Source organism: Ailuropoda melanoleuca, chromosome 2 (assembly GCF_002007445.2).
Source record: "Ailuropoda melanoleuca isolate Jingjing chromosome 2, ASM200744v2, whole genome shotgun sequence".
Lineage (NCBI taxonomy): Eukaryota > Metazoa > Chordata > Mammalia > Carnivora > Ursidae > Ailuropoda > Ailuropoda melanoleuca.
The window spans coordinates 81,198,682-81,217,483 of NC_048219.1; the positions used below are offsets into that span (position 1 = coordinate 81,198,682).

Genomic DNA, 18,802 nt, shown 5'->3' on the forward strand with positions numbered 1-18,802 from the left:
GAAACACAAGCAGGGGGAGTGGGAGAGGAAGAAGCAGGCTCATAGCGGAGGAGCCTGATGTGGGGCTCGATCCCATAACGCCGGGATCACGCCCTGAGCCGAAGGCAGATGCTTAACCGCTGTGCCACCCAGGCGCCCCCCTGTCCTTTGTGTTTCTAACACTGCCAGCCGCCAGCTGCCCCCGCACGCTCCCAGAGCTCCCAGTCTCAGTCTGGTCCAAGTGAGCACACCGGAGGTCCGTGAAAAGCCTGGTAGCACGCGCTCCCTGCTCACGTTCCCTGTCTGTTCTCTTGCGGGTGCTGGTCCGCGAGTCCGCCCGCCTCCCCGTGCAGGTGGCTACCGCTTCCCAGCTTCCGAATGCGGCGGCTCCCTCCCCCTTCCGTTTATCTTCCGATATCTGTGCGTGGTTTCATGACTCCCCGCTTAGTACCTCAATACTCAGCGGCTGGAGATGTTCATTTGTAGAGATCCAGATGTATCTTCCTGCGTCTCAGTCTGATTCCGTGGATGTTCAGGCTGGTCTGGTACCTATCCAGCTTGGCTCAGGGGACCAGCTGAAAAAGGGGTTCCCTACCCCTCTGCCATCTTATCTCCCTCCTTTTTTTTTTTTTTTAAATCCCCCTTACTACTTTATCTAAAATACCTTTCCATTCAATTATTTTCTCTCTCCTCACCTCATTTAACTTCTCTGAAGAGCACTTAAAACTGCATGACATTTATTTTATATACACATGTATGCGTAAGTATTCTTTCTTACACTGGAATATAAGTTAGTTCCAGAAGGGTAAGGACTTTGTCTTATATCTCAAGTGCCTAGAACAGTGGTTGGCACATAATTGATAAGCACTAACTATTTATTCTAACAAATAAATGAGTTCATACAATTTTGCAAATCAAGATTTGTTGATCCTGAATGAACTCATGCTGCCAGATGATGAAGTATGATTTGGACTCTACTGGGGAGGGACCTCAGAGAGATTACATTTAATTTGGGAAGACAGAAATTAAACAAGTAAGCAAAAAAATAAAATAAGATCATAGATTTTGATATAAGCTATGAAGTTAATGACTAGAGTACCAACAATCACTTTGCTGCTGTTTGGTATTACATAACATGTCTCAGTGCCCTTAAGCATCTGGGAAGCCAATATAATAGACACTCTTAATGGGTTTTTAGTAAATTATTTATTACAAGTTATAGGGATTTCATTATTCAAAGTCAAGTGGTTTTAAATCTAATGATCATGAGACAAATGTATTAATATTTTCATAGTTGGAAGAACCTATTTAAAAAAAGTATGATTCTTAAATGTTAAACTTTATGTTTCAGAAAATGATAATAGCTTTTGAGGAACTTCGTGTGCAAGCTGAGAATTCCAGATTGGAAATGCATTTTAAATGTATGGATCCTATTTAATTTTCATGTTCATATTTCATATAAGTATCACATGATATTTATATCATTTATATTTCATATAAATATCTAGTGATATTTCATATCAGTAGAGTTACTGATGTTTGTATTTTTATTAGATTCTTGTCCTGTTTTCGCAGCTTCGGTTTGATGCCCCAACTCTTTTAAATTTTGTATTCTTTGTGGTTTTGTAAGCCCCTCAAAATCTTGTGGAATGTAGAAGGGAATTGGTATATGTTAAAAATACCTTTTTGGCTTCAAAGCTACATTTTCCCTGAGATCAAACTTACTGTGATTTGTACTTGATTTTTTTAGAAGTGTGATTTGGTCTTATTTTTACATTTTTTTGGTAAAGTTTCATGTTAAAATAACAAGTTGACAGTTGAATGACATGGGTTTGAACAGTGCAGGTCCACTTATATTTGGATGTTTTTTCAATAAATACAGCACAGTACTGTAAATGTATTTTCCTTATGATTTTCTTAATACTTTCTTTTTTTAAACTTAGTTTTTTGTAAGAATATAGCTTATAATACATATGACATTCAGAATGTGTGTTAAACAACTTTATGTTACAGGTAGGTCTTCTGGTTAACAGTAGGCTATTAGTTTAGTTTTTGGGGAGTCAGAAGTTATACATGAATTTTCAACTGTGCAGGGGTTAGCACCCCTAATGATGTTCAAGGGTCAACTGTATATATATTTAAAATCTGTTATTTCAGATTGTGTTATAAAGAGTAAGCTCTTACATATATACTATTATAAAAATTATAGAATTTTATTGCTATACTTTGGTATTTTTTAAAATTCACTATTCTACTAAACAAAGTTAGTAGCAAGAAAATAGTTAAGCTTGGGGCGCCTGGGTGGCACAGCGGTTAAGCGTCTGCCCTCGGCTCAGGGCGTGATCCTGGCGTTATGGGATCAAGCCCCACATCAGGCTCCTCCACTATGAGCCTGCTTCTTCCTCTCCCACTCCCCCTGCTTGTGTTCCCTCTTTCGCTGGCTGTCTATCTCTGTCAAATAAATAAATAAAATCTTAAAAAAAAAAAAGAAAATAGTTAAGCTTGTTAGAAACGTTTGAGGTTTAGTATCTAGATAAATAAGGAGGTGAAATAAAATATCAGAAGCTTTACATTTTGTTGTTATATAATTATGTTAAGATATTAAAGTATATTTGCTTTATTTTTAAAGTAAAGGAAGATTGTGAAAAAATCCAGCACCTTGAAGAGGAATACAAGAAGGAAGTAAATGACAAGGAAAAGCAGGTATTTTTTAAACATCAGCTCTCTATTTTTTGTACTTGCTAATTCATAAAATACTTAAAATGTCCAAAGAGCTGTGTCTGCTGACTGCATGATAAATTTCTATAAATAGGAGAATTTTAATATTCTACATATCCAAATATTTAGCCTTTTGATCTAGCAGAATTAATTTACATTGATTTAAACATGCATGCACTGAATGCCAGCTCTTTAAAAAAATCTATGAATTTTCTACAATATTTATATTAGTGGGTAATAAGACATTGTTGCAAAAATATTTTTTAAGAAATTTTGTTCAGATAAAAACCTTATAAAATGTAAAGATGATGATCATTGACCATTTAATCCACATTTTGCAGTTTATTTTGAAATGCTCTTACTATTCATGACACCAGGGTTGGGGAACTAAACTATTTTTTTGCTTCTTTCTATTGTCATATAGTGGAAAACATGAAAATAATGAGTCTATGTTCTTTGATATTCACAAAAATGTTAATTTCAGGTTATTACTATGGCAACTTTATCAGTTTCAAGTCGAATGCTTCCCAAATGGAAAATGATTTATAGAAAGGAATCCTCTTCTATTTCCCCCCTATTTTTTCGGAGTTTTTCTTCTTTGATTTGCCACAAGATACTTTGTAATGATAGATAACGAGTGTGTCTACTTAAAAGGTGAATTGAAAGTACAGAGAAGATACTTAGAGTTTTCCTTAAGTTCTGGTTAAATTTATATGTTATGCTTGGATCTTTTGAAAGAGTTAACAGTTTTCTTTAGTTGAAATTTTAAACTAGATTTCTGAAAGAAGAAGGCCTTTTAATTTTTATTTATTTATTTATTTTTTAAAAGATTTTATTTATTTATTTGGCACAGAGAGAGACAGCGAGAGAGGGAACACAAGCAGGGGGGAGGAGGAGAGGGAGAAGCAGGCTTCCCGCTGAGCAGGGAGCCTGATGTGGGGATCGAACCCAGGACTCTGGGATCATGACCTGAGCCGAAGGCAGGCACTTAATGACTGAGTCACCCAGGTGCCCAAAGAAGAAGGCCTTTTTAAAAGTTAAAATTGCACATACTATAAAGAACACAAAAACAGAGGGAAGTGCTAAAAATAAAAACCTTGTTGAGTTCTGGGTCCGTGGGCTGATGAAAATAGGGCAGTGAGGTCTTTCTGCCATCTTGAATATGCAAATCTTCAGCTTGTCTTTAAGTTTACCTTACCTTTTTCTTCACATGGACTCTATATTCTAGTCATCTGAATATTTTCACTTCTCTAAATGCAGCTTGATCTCTTGATCCTTTGTATTCTTGTACGAGTTAGAATGTTCATTTTTCTGTTTGCCTGATTAATTTCTACTTGTCTGTCAAGATTCAATTCAGTACTCTGAGAATGATTAATTTTTGATTACATCCCAAGACGGAGTTAGGTGTTTTTTTTTTTCCTGATTCATATAATATTTTTGTCTGATTACTAATAATATTCAAGTATAGTTGTTTGTCTCCTGGTCTAGGTTCTAAGGTTTTTTTTTTTTTTTTAATGCTTTGTAGTCAGTATATTAAGGAGATATTCATACATTTCAAGAATTGCTTAATTCTGATATCCAGATTAAAGCTTGCGAACATGACTTTTAAACATAAAATTAAAACTATTCATCATAATTTGCTATGTTGCAACATTAAATTACAGTTACTTCAGAACATAAGTTAAATGTTTTAAAGTACGCCTGTAACATACCTTTAAAAAACACCTTCCTATCTCATACATGCGAATTAACTTCTCCACATAAATATCTCTTCACTCTAAGTTACCCTGCTCCCGAAGTCACTATTCTGGAGTATTTATGCTCCAAAGAGGAGGAAAAAGTGTAACCAGGACTGATACATGTATTTAAAAAAAAAAGATGGTACAGCAGAAGGAAATGCAGTTCTACAAGTGCAAGCTGTCTTCAAGTAACAGTGGAGACAATAGAATAAATGCAGAGGCATCACGATGAATCCCACTTAACTACAGACCAACACTTCTCTACAAATTAAGTTCTTTGACTGCCTTTTAAATACAAATTTTAACTTCATAACTTAATTAAGGGTCATATACTGAAGTCAATACACACACCTAACATTTCGATTTGAGCTATTTCATATACAGAGAGCTGAAATCTGTTACAAGGTATGGCCTAACAAACGCTAGTGAAAAAATTTTTTAATAGTAGTTTTTACAATTTTAAACTTACCTTGCACACTGAAGTCATCATATACAGGGCAAAGTCAGAGCTTTTATATTTGAGTTTATTCTTCGTTTAACTTTTAAAACACTACTGTAGTTGAATATTAAAACAAAAACAATAGCAAATAGCTATGATTATAGTCCTTTACTCATTCACTACTGCATATAAAAATGGCAGCAGTGTTATCCATGGGCCCCATTAAGAGGTCTGACATTGAACACCACCCTATGGTGATATTCGTCATCCTCACATGCGTCCCCATTGTAATGGTACGGTCTTTCCTGATTTGGATCAAAGTCCACCAGTTCTACCTGGTCTGTTTCATCAGTCTCTTCTACTTCCTCTTGGGTAGGAGTTTCTCCAGCAAAGAGAGTTTATCAGGAGAGAGAAAGCCGTTCTCAGGAAAGTTTACCTTAAATTTGATGATTAGGCAACCCTTCTCATACGGTCTACAATAAATTGGCATGCCTTCATTTAGCACACTGACATCTCCATGCTTGACAGTCTGACCTGGATGAGCAGTGATGATGATGGTTGGGTTGTCAAAAATAGATATCGGCTTTTGAAAGCTGCACAGTGCTTCAACCAGCTATATGTCCATACACATGAAAAGGTCTTCTCTTCGCTGAGTAAAAGCAGCATGGCCCTTCTGACCTAGAGCAATGGTAATATATCTCTTGTTTCCAGTCCTGGTTCTTGGTCTCCTTCACCATGGAATGTTATCTTCTGGCCATCTTTCATACCTTTGTCAATATGAACTTCTAGAATCTTCTCTCAAACTATCTTCCTTCCATTGCAGCTTCTCACATCGATCTTTAGGACTGATCTGTTCCCCCTGGCCCTGGCACTCCATGCACACAGATTGAATTGCTGAACCATTCCAGGTCCTATGTGATGAATTCTTATTTGCTTTCCAGTACCTCCACAACTGGGACAACATTCTGCTCTTTTCTTACCACCTCAGCCTTTACATTTTTTGCAAATCATTCTTTTGCAGAGCTAGTTTTCTTGTTGCACCATTATATAAATCTTCTAAGATTACTGAGAGCTGATGCACAATATTTTTACCTCTTCTTTCTCTCTGCATCCTTCCTCCTCCTCTAAAACAAAGATGTCTGTGGGGGAGCCAAAACCACCACCAGCTCCACCTTCTTTAATTGTGTGTTCTCCTCCTTTGTCATATAATTCCCTTTTCTTTGCATCAGAGAGCACTTCATAAGCTTGAGAAATCTGTTTAAACTTTTCTCCTTCATTTGGATTCTTATCAGAGTGGTACTTCAAGGCCAGTTTCCTGTAAGTCTTTTACAGTTCTTCTTGGGTGGCATTGGGTTTGACCCCCAAAGCATCATAGTAAGTGGTCTCTTTCACCATTTTCTACAGCCAGTGAGCGCATTGAGGTCAGTGTCGTGCGGAGGGAAGGAACGCGTTACTGGGCGCACAGGCAGCCACTGCTTCTCACCTAGTATTCTGGAAAGTTCCCTAAGCTCTGAGTTTAAGTTCCTTCATCTCCATGTACTCAATGCTTATTATGGTTTGTGAAACAGAGTAGGTGCTCCATAATTTTTATGGAATAAATGAAATAATAGATTTTATTATATATCTTCTAAGTTCTAACTTAAAATGAACATTATAATATTGGGTAGGTCATATTAGTTTAAACATTTATTAAATGAATGAACATTGTGCAAGCATGTACTAAATGCCCTGGCACAACCAGCTGAAAAGCATATAAACAAGTACATAAAATAATCATAGGTGGTGGTAAATGCTAAGGTGTCATATGTAATTTTTCATATCTCTAATGTATTACTTAAATATTTCATTTTAGGTATCACTGCTATTGCTCCAAAATACTGAGAAGGAAAATAAAATAAAAGATTTAATATTTCTGCTAGAGGAATCCAGAGATAAAATTAATCAATTAGAGGAAAAGACAAGTAAGAATTTACATAAGAAAATATAACAATGTATTATGTATTACTCTTATTATATTTTAAATTTTGGCTTTCATTATATTTTGTTGTAATGCTTTCCAGTGCTGTAATTCCCAACCTGGTTTGGATCAGTTGGAGGAGGAGAGTCACTTAGGGAGCTTTTTCATTGTACATGTGCTCTTCTTTTTACTTCTCCATACTCTCCCCTCCTTCAGAGTTTCAACAAAATGCTCCAAGAAAACAGGGATCTTTTTTCTTTTGTTTACTGATGCATTCCAAGTGCCTAGAACAGTGCCTGGCACACAGGACACTCTAAGTATTTCATGAATGACTGAATACATTGGGAACACTATAGAGGGAATATTCCTGGAGCAAGACATTTGGAAAGGCATTAGGGAAAATAGCTTGTTGAACTAAACCTTTGATGATTAAAGTTTTACTAGACAGTGAATTGGAAGGGAGAATGTAGGCAGAAGAAATACCTTGTGCAAGTCCTAGAACTGTCAAAGTTAGGTTATTTTTGAAACTCTGATTGGTGTGTCTTTGTTAGGGAACTCAGTGGATGAGACTGGAACAAAGAATGATTGGATCAGATTATGAAGAATCTTGAATATCATGTTATATTTAGACTATCATACTGAATATTTTTCAAACTTGTTTAAGGCACTTGTAAGGCATAATACACTTGTGAAACACTGTGCATCTTTCAGAACATCATATGGATTTTGTGATATTTGTCACTTTTCTCTTAAAAACATTCTGTTTTTCACATGGCAAATAATTATCTAGTTCCTGTGAAACTGTGCCTGCTCATTTTATCTATCATTACTATATCCTATACTCTAGATATCATGAAGTTAACTCCCCTATGTTTTACATTCTCTTATGTCACCATCATACTTTTGGCTACTTCCTCTGCCCAAAAGGAGCCTCTTACCCCGCCCCCTCCAAATATTTTGCCTGAATTCCAGTAAGCTCCTTATCCTTAAGAATGGCTTAACCATTAGTAATCTGTGATTATGGGTGTCTTGCAGGCAGGGACTGTGTCTCATTAAATATGCTGTGTAACAGCATATTGCTATGTATATAGTAGTCAGATAGTTGTTAGGATGAATGGATATTTAATCTTTTCATATAAAAGTAGAAATAATTTACTGGCAATAAGTAATTCTGTGTGATTCTGCAGACTCATAAGCACTGAAATGTATTCATTGAAGTTATTTTTTTTGTGTGTCCCATGTGTATCTTTTATTTATTTTTTTCTCTGTTTCATTTTGGAGATCTATTGACCTGTTTCCTAATCCTGCCTTCCACTGTGTCTAATTTGCTTTTAAACCCATCTACGAAATTCTTAACTTTGGATTTTTCATATTTTTTCCTTCTAAAATAGCCATTTTATTATTTTTTCAAATTCCAATTCTCTGGTTAAATTCTGTCTTTCTGTAAAAACTATATGTTTCTATTTTTATTTTTTATTAAAGTATAATTAACATACAGTATTATATTTTAGATATACAGTATAATGATTCAGTAATTCTATACATTACTCAGTGCTCACCATAAGTATAGTCACCAAACAATGTTACTACAATATGACTATATTTTCTATGCTATTCTTTTCATCTCCATGACTTACTTATTTTATAATTGGAATTTTGTACTTCTTAATCCCCTTTATTTATTTCACCCATCTCCCTTCACCCACCTCCACTCTGGCAACCATTGAGTTTGTTATCTGTATTTAACAGTCTGTTTTTTGTTTGTTTTGCTTTTTGGATTCCACATATATGTGAAATCATATGGTATTTGTCTGACTTTATTTCATTTAGCGTAATACCCTCTAGGCCCATCCATGTTGTCACACATGGCAAGATCTCATTCTTTTTTATACGGCTGAGTAATACCTCCTCTTTATCCATTAATCTATTGATGGTCACTTGGATAATTCCATATCTTGGCTTTTGTAAACAATGTTGCAATAAACATAGGGGTGCGTATATCTTTTTGAATTAGTGTTTTTGTTTTCTTCGGGTATACATCCAGAAGTGGAATTGCTGGATTTTATGGTAATGCTATCTTTAATTTTTGTTGGAATATTTATACTGTTTTCCACAGCGGTTGCACCAATTTACATCCTCAGCAACAGTGCATGAGGGTTCCCTTTTCTCTGCATCCTTGCCAACACTTGTTATTTGTTGTCTTTTTTATTCTAGCCATTCTCTGACAGGTATGAAGTGATACCTTATTGTGGTTTTGATTTACATTTCCCTGATGATTAGTGCTGTTGAGCATTTTTTCATGTGTCTGTCCGTTATCTGTAGGTTTTTTTCGGAAAAATGTCTATTCAGGTCCTGTGCTCATTTTTAAAAAGAGATTTTAATTAGTTAGTTAATTAATAAGAGAGGATGAGTGGAGAGAGGAGCAGAGGAGGAGAGAGAGGGAGAGAATCTTAAGCAGACTCCACACTGAGGGCTGAGCCCAACTTGGAGCTCAATCTCAGGATCCTGAAATCATGACCTGGGCTGAAACTAATGGTCAGATGCTCAACTGGTGCCCCAGGTCCTCTGCTCATTTTTAAATTGGATTGTTTATTTATTTTTTTTTGATGTTGAGCTATTTAAGTTCTTTATATATTTTGGATATTAACCCCTTACTGGACATGTCGTTGAGAGATATCTTCTCCCATTCAGTAGGTTGCCTTTTTGTTTTATTGATGGTTTCCTTTGCTGTGCAAAACCTTTTTATTTTGGTGTAGTCCCAATAGTTTATTTTTGCTTTTGCTTCCCTTGCCTAAGGGGATGTATGCATAAATATGTTGCTGAGATGATGTGGATGAAACTAGAGGGTATTATGCTAAGTGAAATAAGTCAGTCAGAGAGAGACAAATACCATATGATTTCACTCATGTGGAATTTAAGAAATAAAACAGATGAACATAGGCGAAGGGAAGGAAAAATAAGATGAAAATTGAGAGGGAGGCAAACTATAAGATGCTGAACTCTAGGAAACAAACTAAGGGTTGCTGAAGGGGAGGGGTGAGTTGGGGGAAGGGATGGGCATTAAGGAGGTCACTTGATGTAATGAGCACTGGGTGTTATATGCAACTGATGAATCGCTAAATTCTGCCTCTGAAACTAATTTAAAAAAATAAAATAAAAATAATTAAAAAATAAAAAAAAGTTGCTGAGGACAATGCACAAGAGGTTACTGCCTGTGTTTTCACTTAGGAATTTTATGATTTCAAGTCTCATATTTAGGTCTTTAATCCATTTTGAGTTTGTTTTTGTGTATGATGTAAGAAAGTGGTCCAATTTGATTCTTTTAAATGTTGCTGTTCAGTTATCCCAGCACCATTTATTGAAGAGACTGTCTTTTTTCCATTATATATTCTTGACTCCTTTGTTGTAGATTGATTGATTATATATGTGTGGATTTATTTCTGGGCTCTCTATTATGTTCCATTGACGCATGTGTCTGTTTTTGTGCCAGTACAATGCTATTTTGTTTACTACAGTTTTGTAGTGTATCTTGAGATCTGGGATTGTGATACCTCCAGCTTTGTTGTTGTTTTTCAAGATTGCTTTGGCTATTCAAGGTCTTTTGGGGTTTCATTCAAATTTTAGAATTATTTTTTCTAGTTCTGTTAAAAATACTATTGGTATTTTGATAGGGATTACATTGAATATGTAGATTGCTTTGGGTAGTATGGGTGTTTTAACAATATTAATTCTTCTAGTCCAGAAGCGTGGAATGTCTTTTATTTGTATCCTCTTCAATTTCTTTCATCAATGTCTTACAGTTTTTCAGAAGTATAGGTCTTTCACCTCCTTGGTTAAATCTATTCTTTGGTATTTTATTCTTTTTGGTGCAATTGTAAATGGGTTTGCTTTCTTAATTTCTCTTTTTGCTACTTTATTATTAGTGTATAGAAATGCAACAGATTTCTGTGTATTTTGTATCTTGTGACCTTACTGAATTAATTTATCCATTCTAGTAGTTTTTTGGTGGAGTCTTCAGGGTTTTCTATCTATAGTATCACATCATCTGCAAATAGTGAAAGTTTCACTTCTTTCTGACCAGTTTGGATGCTTTTTATTTCTTTTTCTTGTCTGCTGGCTGTGGTTAGGGCTTATAGTACTATGTTGAATGAAGGTGGTGAGTGGACATTCTTGTCTTGTTTCTGATCTTAGAAGAAAAGCTTTCAGGTTTTCACCCTTGAGTATGATGTTAGCTGTGGGTTTTTCATATATGACCTTTATGATCTTGAGGTATGTTCCTTCTAAACCCACTTTGTTGAGGGTTTTTTATCATAAATGGCTGCCGTACTTTGTCAAATGCTTTTTCTGCATCTACTGAGGTGATCATATCGTTTCTATCCTTTCTCTTATTGATGTGATATAATCATGTTGATTGATTTGTGAATATTGAACCACCCTTGCATACCAAGAATAAATCCCATTTGATCACGGCGAATGATTTTTTTTTTAAGATTTTTTTATTTATTTATGTGAGAGACAGCCAGCGAGAGAGGGAACACAGCAGGGGAGTGGGAGAGGAAGAAGCAGTCTCCCAGTGGAGGAGCCCAACGTGGGACTCGATCCCGGAATGCCAGGATCACGCCCTGAGCCAAAGGCAGATGCCCAACGACTGCACTACCCAGGCGTCCCCAGTGAATGATTTTTTAAATGTATTGTTGCATTTGGTTTGCTAATATTTTGTTGAGTATTTTTGCATCTATGTTCATCAGAGATATTGGCCTGCAGCTATCTCTTTTTGTGGCATCTTTATCAGTTTTTAGTATCAGGGTAATGCTGGCCTCAGAAGGAATTTGGAAGTTTTTCTTTTCTATTTTTTTGGAATGGTTTGAGAAGAATAGGTATTAACTGGTCTCTAAATGTTTGGTAAATTCACCTGTGAAGCCATCTGGTCCTGGACTTTTGTTTGTTGGGATTTTTTTGATTGCTGATTCAATTTCATTGCTAATATTCAGTATGTTCAAAATTTCTGTTTCTTCCTGATTAAGTTTGTGAAGATTCTTTTTTTAAAGAATTTATCTTTATCTTTTAGGTTGTCCAATTTGTTGGCATATAATTTTTCATAATCTTCTCTTATGATCTATTGTATTTCATGGTTTTGGTTGTTATTTCTGTTCTTTCATTTCTGATTTTATTGAGTCCTTTTTTTTTTTTTGAGTCCTTTCTTCCTTGAGGAGTCTTGCTAAAAGTTTGTCAATTTCATATCTTTTCAAATGTAGGCTTTGTACTTTCTATTTTAGGTGTTAGGCTAGGTTGTTTACTTGAGATTTTTCTTTTTAAGACTTATTTGTTTTAGAAAGAGAGAGGGCAGGTGGGGGTAGATGCAGGGAAGAGGGAAAAAGAGAATCCCAAGCAGACTCCATGCTGAGCATGGAGCCCAATGCTGGGCTCAGTCTCATGACCCTGAGATCATGACTTGAGCTGAAACCAAGAGCTAGACACTCGACTGACTGAGCTGCCCTGATTTTGTTTTCTTTCTTGAGGTAGGCCTGTATTGCTGTAAACTTCCCTCATAGAACTGCTTTTGTCCCAAAGATTTTGGACTGTTGTGTTTTCTTTTTTTTCCCCTTTTTTTTTAAAAAAATTTATCTCCAATTAGCTAACATATAGTACATCATTAGTTTCAGATGTAGAGTTCAATAATTCATCAGTTACATGGAACACCCAATGCTCATCACATCACATGCCTTCCTTAATGCCTGTCACCCAGTTACCCCATCCTCCCACCCACCTCCCCTCCAGAAACCCTCAGTTTCTTCCTCATAGTTACGAGTGTCTCATGGTTTGTCTCCCTCTGATTTTTTCCCATTCCTTTTTTCCCTCCCTTCCTTTATGATCCTCTGTACTGTTTCTTATATTCCTCATATGAATGAAACCATATGATAATTGTCTTTCTCTGATTGACTTATTTCACTCAGCATAATACCCTCCAGTTCCATCAACGTTAATATAAATGGTAATGTTTCATCCTTTTTGATGGCTGAGTAATATTCCACTGTGTATGTGTGTATATTCTGGAGAATGTTCCATGTGAACTCTAGAAGAATGTGTACTCTGTTGCTTTAGGGTGGGATGCTCTGAATATCTCTGTGAAGTCCATTTGGTCCAGTGTGTCATTCAAAGCTCTTGTTTCCCTGTTGCTCTTCTGCTTAAATGATCTATCCGTTGCTGTGAATGCTGTGTTAAAGTCCCCTGCTATTATTGTATTATTATCAATGTGTTTCTTTAATTTTATTATTAATTGGTTTATATAATTGGCTGCTCCCATGTTAGGAACATAAATAAATGCAATTTTTAGATCTTCTTGTTGGATAGATCATTTAATTATGATATATTGTTCTTCCTCATCTCTTATTACAGTCTTTGGTTTACAGTCTAATTTGTCTGATATAAGGATAGCTGCCCAAGCTTTCTTTTGATGTCCATTAGCAATGGTTTTCCACTCATTTTAAATCTGGAGGTGTCTTTGGGTCTAAAATGCATCTCTTGCAGACAGCATATCAGTCGGTCTTGCTTCTTTATCCAATCTGATACCCTGTGTCTTTTGTTTGAGGCATGTAGTCCATTTACATTCAGAGTAACTATTGAAAGATATGAATTTAGTGCCACTGTATTATGTGTAAAGTCACTGTTTCTATATTGTCTCCGTTCCTTTTGTTTGTTTGTTTGGCTTTGAAGGTTTATTTGGCCCTTTTTAATTTTTAAATTTATTTATTTATATATTTATGTATTTATTTGTTTATGTTCAGTTAGCCAACATATAGTACATCAATAGTTTTTCGTGTAGTGTTCAACGATTCATTAGTTGTGTATGACTCCCAGTGCTCATCAAAACATGTGCCTCCTTAATACCCATCACCTAGCTACCCCATCTTCCCCTTTCCCCTCCCTTCTGTAACCCTCAGTTTGTTTCCCAGAGTCCAGGTTCTCTCATAGTTTCTTTTCCTTTCTGGTCTATGTTACTTTTGAGCTCTGTCTTCGCTTAGAGAATCCCCTTTCATATTTCTCGTAGGGCTGGTTTAGTGATCATAAAGTCTTTTAGTTTCTGTTTGTCCTGGAAGCTCTTTTATCTCTCCTTCCATTCTGACTGACAGCCTTGTTGGATAAAGTATTCTTTTTTTTTTTTAATTTAATTTTATTATATTATGTTAATCACCATACAGTACATCCCCAGATTCCGATGTAAAGTGATGCTTCATTAGTTGCGTATAACACCCAGTGCACCATGCAATACGTGCCCTCCTTACTACCCATCACCAGTCTATCCCATTCCCCCACCCCCTCCCCTCTGAAGTCTTCAGTTTGTTTCTCATAGTCCATAGTCTCTCATGTTTCATTCCCCCTTCTGATTACCCCCCTTTTCTTTATCCCTTTCTTCCCCTACCGATCATCCTAGTTCTTATGTTCCATAGATGAGAGAAATCATATGATAATTGTCTTTCTCTGCTTGACTTATTTCACTTAGCATTATCTCCTCCAGTGCCGTCCATGTTGCAGCAAATGTTGAGAATTCGTTCTTTCTGATAGCTGAGTAATATTCCATTGTATATATGGACCACAGCTTCTTAATCCAGTCATCTGTTGAAGGGCATCTCGGCTCCTTCCATGATTTGGCTATTGTGGACAATGCAGCTATGAACATTGGGGTGCATATGGCCCTTCTCTTTACTACGTCTGTATCTTTGGGGTAAACACCCAGTAGTGCAATGGCTGGGTCATAGGGTAGTTCAATTTTTAACTTTTTAAGGGACCTCCACACTGTTTTCCAGAGTGGCTGTACCAACTTGCATTCCCACCAACAATGTAGGAGGGATCCCCTTTCTCCACATCCTCTCCAACAATTGTTGTTTCTTGCCTTGTCTATCTTTGCCATTCTAACTGGCGTAAGGTGGTATCTCAGTGTGGTTTTGATTTGAATTTCCCTGATGGCTAATGATTTTGAACATTTTTTCATGTGTCTGTTAGCCATTTGTATGTCTTCATTGGAAAAGTGTCTGTTCATATCTTCTGCCCATTTTATGATTTGTTTATTTGTTTCTCGTGTATTGAGTTTGAGAAGTTCTTTGTAGATCTTGGATACCAGTCCTTTATCTGTGGTGTCCTTTGCAAATATATTCTCCCATTCCGTGGGCTGTCTCTTAGTTTTTTTGACTGTTTCCTTGGCTGTGCAGAAGCTCTTTATCCTGATAAAGTCCCATAAGTTCATTTTATCTTTTATTTCTCTTGCCTTTGGAGATGTGTCGTGAAAAAGGTTGCTCTGGCCGATGTCATAGAAGTTGTTGCCTATGTTCTCCTCTAGAATTTTGATGGATTCCTGTCTCACATTGAGGTCTTTCATCCATTTGGAGTTTATTTTTGTGTATGGTGTGAGAGAGTGGTCAAGTTTCATTCTTTTGCATGTAGCTGTCCAATTTTCCCAGCACCATTTATTGAAGAGACTGTCTTTTTTCCACCGGATGTTTTTTCCTGCTTTATCAAAGATTAGTTGCCCAAAGAGCCGAGGGTCCATTTCTGGGTTCTCTATTCTGTTCCATTGGTCGATGTGTCTGTTTTTGTGCCAGTACCATGCTGTCTTTGTGATCACAGCTTTGTAGTACAGCTCGAAATCCGGCATTGTGATGCCCCCAGCTTTGTTTTTCCTTTTCAACAGTTCCTTGGAGATTCGGGGCCTTTTCTGGTTCCATACAAATTTAAGGACTATTTGTTCCAGTTCTTTGAAAAATGTCCTCGGTATTTTGATCGGGATAGCATTGAAAGTGTAGATTGCTCTGGGTAGTATGGACATTTTAACTATGTTAATTCTTCCAATCCATGAGCATGGAATATTTTTCCATCTTTTTATGTCTTCCTCAATATCTTTCAAAAGTGATCTATAGTTTCTAGCATATAGGTCCTTTACGTCTCTGGTTAAGTTAATTCCAAGGTAACGCATGGTTTTTGGTGTTATTGTAAATGGGATGGATTCCCTAATTTCTCTTTCTTCAGTCTCGTTATTCGTGTATAGAAATGCAACTGATTTCTGGGCATTGATTTTGTATCCTGCCACCTTACTGAATTGTTCTATAACTTCTAATAGTTTGGGAGTGGATTCCTTTGGGTTTTCCATATAGAGTATCATGTCATCTGCAAAGAGAGACAGTTTGACTTCTTCTTTGCCGATTTGGATACCTTTGATCCCTTTTTGTCTTCTGATTGCTGTTGCAAGGACTTCTAGTACTATGTTGAATAATAGTGGCGAGAGTGGGCATCCTTGTCGTGTTCCTGATCTTAAGGGAAAGGCTTCCAGCTTTTCCCCATTGAGAATAATGCTTGCAGTAGGCTTTTCATAGATGGCTTTTATGAGATTGAGAAATGTACCCTCTATTCCTACACTCTGAAGGGTTTTAATCAGGAAAGGATGCTGTATTTTGTCAAATGCTTTTTCTGCATCAATTGAGAGGATCATATGGTTCTTGAGTCTTTTCTTGTTGATATGATGTATCACATTGATTGATTTGCGAGTGTTGAACCATGCTTGCATCCCAGGTATGAATCCCACTTGGTCATGATGGATAATCCTTTTAATGTACTGTTGGATTCTATTAGCAAGGATCTTGTTGAGGATTTTGGCATCCATATTCATTAGAGAAATCGGTCTGTAATTCTCCTTTTTGAGGGGGTCTTTGCCTGGTTTGGGGATCAAGGTAATATTAGCCTCATAGAATGAGTTTGGTAGCTTTCCTTCTGTTTCTATTTTTTGAAATAGCTTTAGGAGAATAGGTATTATTTCTTCTTTGAATGTTTGGTAGAATTCCCCAGGAAAACCGTCTGGGCCTGGAGTTTTATTATTTGGAAGGTTGTTTATCACTGACTCAATTTCTTCATAGTTAATTGGCCTATTTAAGAAATCTATTTCTTCCTGTTTCAGTCTTGGTAGTTTATAGGTTTCCAGGAAGGCCTCCATCTCTTCCAGATTGTTTAGTTTTTTGGCATATAGCTGTTGATAAAAGTTTCTAATAATCCTTGCAATTTCAATGGTGCTGGTCGTGACCTCTCCCTTTTCAGTCATAATTTTAATAATCTCAGTCCTTTCTCTTTGTTTTTGGACAAGTTTTGCCAGTGGTCTATCAATTTTATGGATTCTCTCAAAGAACCAGCTTCTAGTCCTGTTGATCTGCTCTACTGTGGTTCTGGTCTCTAATTCATTGATTTCTGCTCTAATCTTGGTCAACTCCTTCCTTGTCAGTGGGTTAGGCCTGTCCCTCTGTTGCTGTTCCAGTTTCTTGAGGTGAGAATATAGAAACTGCATTTTAGATTTTTCTATTCTTTTGAGTGAGGCTTGGATGGCTATGTATTTCCCCCTTAGGACTGCCTTTGCAGTATCCCATAGGTTTTGGACCGTTGTGTATTCATTCTCGTTGGTCTCCATAAATTGTTTAATTTGTTTTTTGATTTCCTGGTTTATCGAGTCATTCTTGAGCAGGATGGTTCTTAGCCTCCAAGTGTTTGAGTTTCTTCCAGGTTTTTCCTTGTGGTTGAGTTCCAATTTCAGAGCGTTGTGGTCTGAGAATATGCAGGGGATAATTTCAATCTTTTGGTATTGGCTGAGACCTGTTTTGTGTCCCAGAGCATGATCTATTCTTGAGAATGTTCCATGGGCATTTGAATAGAATGAGTATTCTTTGGTTCTGGGGTGTAGTGTTCTATATATATCTATGAGGTCCAACTCGTCGAGTATGGCATTCAAAGCCTTTGATTCTTTGCTTAGTTTTTGCCAGGGTGTTCTGTCTATTTCTGATAGTGGGGTGTTGAGGTCCCCTACTATTACTGTGTTCTTATCTATATGTCTCTTTATTTTGGTTAAGAGTTGGCTTGTGTATCTTGCTGCTCCCCTGTTGGGGGCATATATATTAATAATTGTCATATCCACTTGTTGAATACTTCCTTTAAGAATAATATAGTGCCCTTCTGTATCTCTCTCTATGGCCTCTAGTTTAAAATCCAGTCTATCTGATATGAGAATTGCTACTCCAGCTTTCTTTTGAGGTCCATTTGCGTGGAAGATGGTACTCCATCCCCTTACTCTAAGTCTGAATGCATCTTTGGGTTCAAAATGAGTCTCTTGTAGACAGCAAATGGATGGGTCATGTCTTTTTATCCAATCTGCAACCCTGTGGCGTTTTATGGGAGAGTTTAAGCCATTTAGATTGATAGAGATTATTGACAGATATGATTTTAATGATGCCATTTCTCTTTAAAGTCTTTGTATCGGTTGTGACTTGCTGCTCTGTATCACTCTTGGGGCCTTTTTACCTTTATAGAGCCCCCCTTAATATCTCCTGTAGGGCTGGTTTCGTGGTTACGAAATTGGTTAATGATTGGCGATTTTGGAACGTCTTTATTTCTCCATCAATTCTGAATGACAGCTTTGCTGGATAAAGGATCCTTGGCTGCATGTTTTTCTCTGAAAGAGCTTTAAAAATGCCCCCCCAAGCCTTTCTCTCATTCCAGGTCTCTGTAGACAGGTCTGACGTAATCCTGATACCTTTGCCTTGGTACGTGAGAAATTTCTTTGCCCTGGCCGCTTTCAATACTGTATCCTTGGATCTAATATTTGCGAATTGCACTATGACATGCCGTGGCGTAGGTTTGTCCTGGTTGAGCTTGGATGGGGTCCTCTCTGCCTCTTGGACACGAATGCTTGTTTCCCTTGCTAGATTAGGGAAGTTTTCAGCTACAATTTGTTCAAATATCTCTTCTAGACCTCTGTTTTTCTCCACCCCTTCAGGGATGCCGATGATTCTGACATTGGATCGTTTCATAGAGTCAGTAATCTCCCGTAATCTACATTCGTGGGCGTGGATTTTTTTAAGACCAGCTTCTATTTTCGTTTTTTCTTCTACTAACCCATCCTCCAATTCGCTAACGCGTTCCTCTGCCTCGGTGACCCTGGCC

General features: G+C 36.9%; 1 protein-coding gene and 1 pseudogene across 1 annotated transcript in view; one reads left to right on the plus strand and one right to left on the minus strand.

The window, feature by feature from the left end:
- The window catches only part of SYCP1 (synaptonemal complex protein 1), a 130,081-nt gene that overhangs the window by 29,050 nt on the left and 82,229 nt on the right, over positions 1-18,802 (plus strand). Inside the window, exons 10-12 of the mRNA XM_034644004.1 lie at positions 1,331-1,400; positions 2,609-2,682; positions 6,728-6,836. Coding sequence (XP_034499895.1) covers positions 1,331-1,400; positions 2,609-2,682; positions 6,728-6,836 — 253 coding nt within the window. The remainder of the gene's footprint in view (positions 1-1,330; positions 1,401-2,608; positions 2,683-6,727; positions 6,837-18,802) is intronic.
- On the minus strand, positions 5,098-6,270 carry LOC100463693 (annotated as a pseudogene).